Source organism: Colobus angolensis, unplaced genomic scaffold (genome assembly GCF_000951035.1).
Source record: "Colobus angolensis palliatus isolate OR3802 unplaced genomic scaffold, Cang.pa_1.0 Scaffold286, whole genome shotgun sequence".
NCBI classification, from domain to species: Eukaryota; Metazoa; Chordata; class Mammalia; order Primates; family Cercopithecidae; genus Colobus; species Colobus angolensis.
The window spans coordinates 353998-359468 of NW_012116110.1; the positions used below are offsets into that span (position 1 = coordinate 353998).

General features: G+C 37.4%; 1 protein-coding gene across 2 annotated transcripts in view; it reads left to right on the top strand.

Moving 5' to 3' along the window:
- Positions 1–5471, top strand: part of PIP5K1B (phosphatidylinositol-4-phosphate 5-kinase, type I, beta) — a 315005-nt gene that overhangs the window by 184581 nt on the left and 124953 nt on the right. For both annotated transcript variants that reach the window (XM_011948884.1, XM_011948885.1), the window contains one exon: positions 1699–1851. In XM_011948884.1, the coding sequence (XP_011804274.1) occupies positions 1699–1851 (153 nt within the window). The remainder of the gene's footprint in view (positions 1–1698; positions 1852–5471) is intronic.

Below are 5471 nucleotides of genomic sequence, written 5' to 3' on the forward strand. Positions count from 1 at the left end.
AAGTGACGAGTTAATGGGTGCAGCACACCAGCATGGCACATGTATACATATGTAACAAACCTGCACGTTGTGCACATGTACCCTAGAACTTTAATAAATAAATAAATTTTTTAAAAACTGAAAAAAAAAAAGAACATGAGAAATCAGTCTCTGTGGCTAGAGCTAAAGTTGAAGGAAGAAATCATGCGAGAGAAGGCTGGGGAGAAGGCTGGGTCATTCATGTCCTTGAAAGCTCTGTTAAGAACCATTGATTTTTAGATCTCACAAGTAAGCGAGAACGTGCAATGTTTGTCTTTCTGCAAAAGATGTGAAAGCCCAGAAACACATGAAGAGATTTGCATTTCAGAAATATGCCTAGTTTCCTGGTGAATGTACTGGAGGGGATGAGAGTGGAAAATTAAGACCAGAAGCTTGCCATAACAATTCAGACATGAAATGATGAAACCTTTGAACTTAGGGTGTTGGCAGAAGTAAGCAAGCAGCATCAACAGTCTGGATAGGAAAGATGGGAAAATGTGATGAGTCACGGATGATGCCCTAGTTTCTGGTTTGGGGAACAAAGCAAATAATGCTTCCATTCTCTAAGGGAAAAGAGGGAAAAGGCAGAGAACAGGGAGCAGATGATCTAGGGTCACCATGTGCAGTTGTGCAGGCTGTGCACTGCTCAAGCTCTCCTACCTGGCCGAGGGGAAGGAGTGGAGACTGGAATCCAGCCGTTCTTTTTTTTTTTTTTTTGAGTGGAGTCTCGCTCTGTCGCCCAGGCTGGAGTGCAATGGTGCAATTTCAGCTCACTGCAACCTCCACCTCCCAGGTTCAAGCGATTCTCCTGCCTCAGCCTCCCAAGTTGCCGGGACTACAGGCGCGTGCCACCACTCCAGGCTAATTTTTTGTATTTTTTTGTAGAGATAGGGTTTCACCGTGTTAGCTAGGATGGTCTTGATCTCCTGACCTCATCATCCACCCGCCTCAGCCTCCCAAAGTGCTGGGATTACAGGCATGAGCCACCACGCCCGGCCCCAGCCTTTCTTCTACTCACCAACTTTGTATCCTGGCCCAGAGCTGCATCTCTCTAATTACCACAAAGGCACCATATGGGCTAACCACAGCCTTGAGATTAACTTGATTGTGAACTTCTTGCATATAAATTGTTTGTGGTATAACCAAAATAGAAATGTCTATTAAAGTGTTAGATGAACAGGTCTTGAGCCCTAGTGAAAGATCTGGGCTGGAGATACAGATGTTGAAGTCATCTCCTTGTTGAAACCGTGAGTAGATGACATCATCTGGGAAAATCATGAAAAGAGAATAGGGTTGGTGTTCAAGTGATAAAACACAGTGCGGATCATATCTTCACTTGTTATTTTATGGACATTTGCTGGAAACAAAGCACCTTAGTCAACACGACTGTTTGAATTATCTCATTGGACAGATAGGATGATTCATGATGCTATTGCCTGACTCTGGGGGTAAGGAGTGTATGTCTGTTTTTCATCATAGAATTATTAAGATAAACAGACCAATTAAATCTGTAGAAATCTCACAGAGGGCCTTCTTGGTATATGTGGAGCCTCTTTTAAAGCCCATAGAGAGAGCTTCTTGTTTCAACATAGCCAAGATGTGCAGTGCTATGATTGTCCTCCTTGGAGGCATCACGTACATCAAGTGTATGTTTTAATGTTTATTCATTTACTCTTTTAGTATTCCATCTGCAGTGAACCTCTAATAGAACTGTCTAACCCTGGAGCCAGTGGATCCTTGTTTTTTGTGACCAGTGATGATGAATTTATCATCAAAACAGTTCAGCACAAAGAAGCTGAGTTTCTTCAGAAGCTCCTGCCGGGCTATTATATGGTAAGGAACTGCACATCATGAAAGCTTCTACTTGAAGTTTAATTACTTTCCTCAACAGTTTTTTTCTATTGTTTTTTCAATGACTCAGGCATGTTTCTTAATCTTTGGTAAGCTTTATTCTGCATTTAAATTATGCTATGACATTCATTGAATAGATGTTTTAAAGTAAACTTGAACTGAATGGCAGAGCATAGTTGTTGAATCCCACAATCCTGAGTTCAAATCCCAACCCAGCCAATAATTACTTGTGTGACCCTGAGTAAGCAGCATAACTGGTGAGCCTTAGCTCCCTCAGTCTTTAAAAGCTGGGAAAGACTTATCTTACATAGTTGTTGTGATAAAGCAAGGATACAGGATATAGAATAAAGGAAAGATAAAGGAAGCAATGCGTTGCAAACCTCTTTGCAACCAGTACGCAGTAATCGTATAAATGGTTAACTTTCATTGTTTGCTTATTACATGTTAAGCAAGGCCTTAAGTGCTTTGCACTCATTAACTCATTTGATCCTCACAGCAACCTTGGATACTACAATGATCACCATTTTATAGAAGAGGTAATTGAGGCAAAGATAAATTAAGTAACTTGCCATGGGTGATTCAACTGGAGAGCTGCAGAGCTGGGGCTACACAAGCAGAAAGGGCTCCAGAGAATGCATTTTTCACCTCTACACTAATACACCAGCACATATTCTATGTTAGCTCTTCCCAGCTACTAGACTTCTGAATTTAGAATTTCATAGGTAAATATGATAATGTGAAAAATCAGCTTTCATGTAATCTTTTAGAGACAAAGGAACAGTAACCTAGCCTGGATGGATTTACTACACATTTACTCCAAAATTTTCAAAACTAACCCTACTTTTCCTAAACCATCCAGTCATTTTCATACCGCCAGTTTCATTGTACTTTCATAACTGTTATTAATTTTCTATGATTGGAAGGGCTACATGAAGCTGTCTGGATTTCAGAAGCTCAAGTTCTGCCAGTCACTTGCTATGAGTGGTGATAAATGTCATCTTTATTTTTAAAAATTCATTCATGAGATGCCATGTAATCATTTTATATAAAAATATAATTTTATTCCAAAATCTGCTAGACACAGCATTAAATACTTAAATTAATCTCATATAGAAGTATAGAAATCAAAAATCTCAATAAAAATCTTAGTGGCCTGCAGGCAGATTTTAAAAGATTTCAATGCTGAGCAAGTATTTTTTTTTTTTTTTAGAGAAAACAGAAAATATATAAAAGCCAAAAAAAAATCAACTAACTATAGTTTCTTTCCTAGAAATACATATCACTAAAATTTGGTATATATGCCTTCAATTATACTTTGTTCATGCACACATTTTAAAATTATCTGAAATTAGGATCAAATTGATATAATATTATTTGATAAACTGCTTAATTAGTAAATCTTAAAATTCCGTAATTCTGAGCTCAGATATACTTGTCCTCTTGTAAAACTGCATTGGCCATATGTGACTACTTATATTTAATTAAAATTAGAAAAAAAGTTAAGGGCCAGGCATGGTGGCTCACACCTGTAATCCCAGCACTTTGGGAGGCCAAGGTGGGTAGATCATTTGAGCCCAGGTGTTTAAGTCCAGCCTGGGCAACATGGTGAAACCCCATCTCTACAAGAAAAATAAAAAATTATCCAGGCATGGTGGCACACGTCTGTGGTCCCAGCTACTTGGGAGGCTGAGAAGTGGAAGGATCACTTGAGCCTGGAAGGTTGAGGCTGCAGTGAACTGTGATCAAGCCACTCCAGCCTGGGAGACAGAGCAAAACCCTGTCTCGAAAAAAAGAAAAATTAAATTTAGCTGAACAAGTGGTTTTATCCCAATTATGTAAGCTGGTATAACAGTATAATCCATCCCATTAACAAGAAAAAATGTGAACATCATGTGGTTACCCAAATAGATGAGGAGAAGCTGAGGCCCTCAAAATTCAGCATCTTTGCTTAATTAAAATTCTAAAAAGTGGCAGGGGAGTTTTTTAAAAAAACATAATAAGTAAATAAATGAATACACAAGTTGTACATTTATCAGTCTTCCAAAAGTTCATGTAATAGCTCATGGAGAAAAACAAGAATCCTTTCTCTAGAAACAATAGGAATAGACCAGAATGACCCTCCCATCAATAGTCCTTTCTGATAAATTTGCTAGAAATTCTGGCATTGAGTCTTGAGTACAAAAAGAAATACAAAATAAGTACAAGCACTGTTCTCTTTAAATGACAGAATTCAAAATGAGCAAACCTTCAAGAAAAATCAGAAATTTCTAGAAGTGATATGACTGCGGCAGATTTGCAGGATAAAAGATAAATCTACAAAATCCATTATATTCCATTATATAGATGATATAGAGTAGGAGACTATAAGAGAAAAAAGAGATCCTGTTCATGATGACAACTTATAATGAACATTATTAGAAAAATAAAGAAATAAGTAAATAAAGTCATGTGAGTACTGTAATTCTGATTGGGAAAGCAAGATACAGTATGTGGAAAACATAGACAATAGTCAGTTCAGAAAGAATGTAATAAGAAAAATTCAAAAATACTTGAATCTATAAAAGCAAATGTTACAAACCCAATATGAAGGAAACTACAAAATGTTATTGAAGGACATAAAAAGGATCTGAAATAATGAAATACGCATTGTTCGTGAACTCAGTATTGTAAAGATTTCAACTGCTCCCAAATCAACTTATAAATCCAGTCTAATTCCAAGCAAAAATTCTAATAGGATTTTTCACATAGCTTGACAAAGCCGATTTCTTTGAAAGTGAGAGCAAGTCTCATTTGAAGAATGTTTTTTAAAATGAACAATCAAACAGAAAGTTTGTAAGAATGGAGAAAACATTTTTGAAAAAGAAGAAAAATAGTAGGCCTGCTATAGCATATACCAAAAATCTATAAGGCTGTAACTAATGTTAAGGATGTAGGATGAGTACAGTTTTAGACAGATAAATTAATAGATTCAAATAAAGTGTTCAGAAATAGATCTATGTGAATTTGTCTACTTATTGTATTGACATGGGGGGATTTAAACTCAATTGGAAAATGTCAGACTGTTCAATAAGTATCCGTTTGAGGAAAAAATTAAATTCTCTATTTCAGATCTTTCACATGCACACAAAATTAATTCCATAGGGAGTAAAGACCAATTGTAATGACCAAAACTATTAAAAATTTAGAAGAAAATAAAAGTTTATGACTTTGGGATATAAAAAAGCTTTGTTAAACAAAAACAAAAGCAAACACACACACACACACAAATAAGAAACAAGTAAATAAATATGACCGCATCAAAAGACAACACATTTAGGCCAAGTGCAGTGGCTCATGCCTGTAATCCCAGCACTTTGAGAGGCCAAGACGGGAGGATCACTTGAGGTCAAGAGTTCGAGACCAGCCTGGCCAACATATAGTGAAACCCCATCTCTACTAAAAATACAACAATTAGCTGGGCATGGCGGCACACACCTGTAGTCCCAGCTACTTGGGAAGCTGAGGTGGGAGAATCACTTGAACCTGGGAGGCGGAGGTTGCAGTGAGCCAAGATCATGCCACTGCAGTCCAGTCTGGGTGACAGAGCAAGACTCCATCTCTCA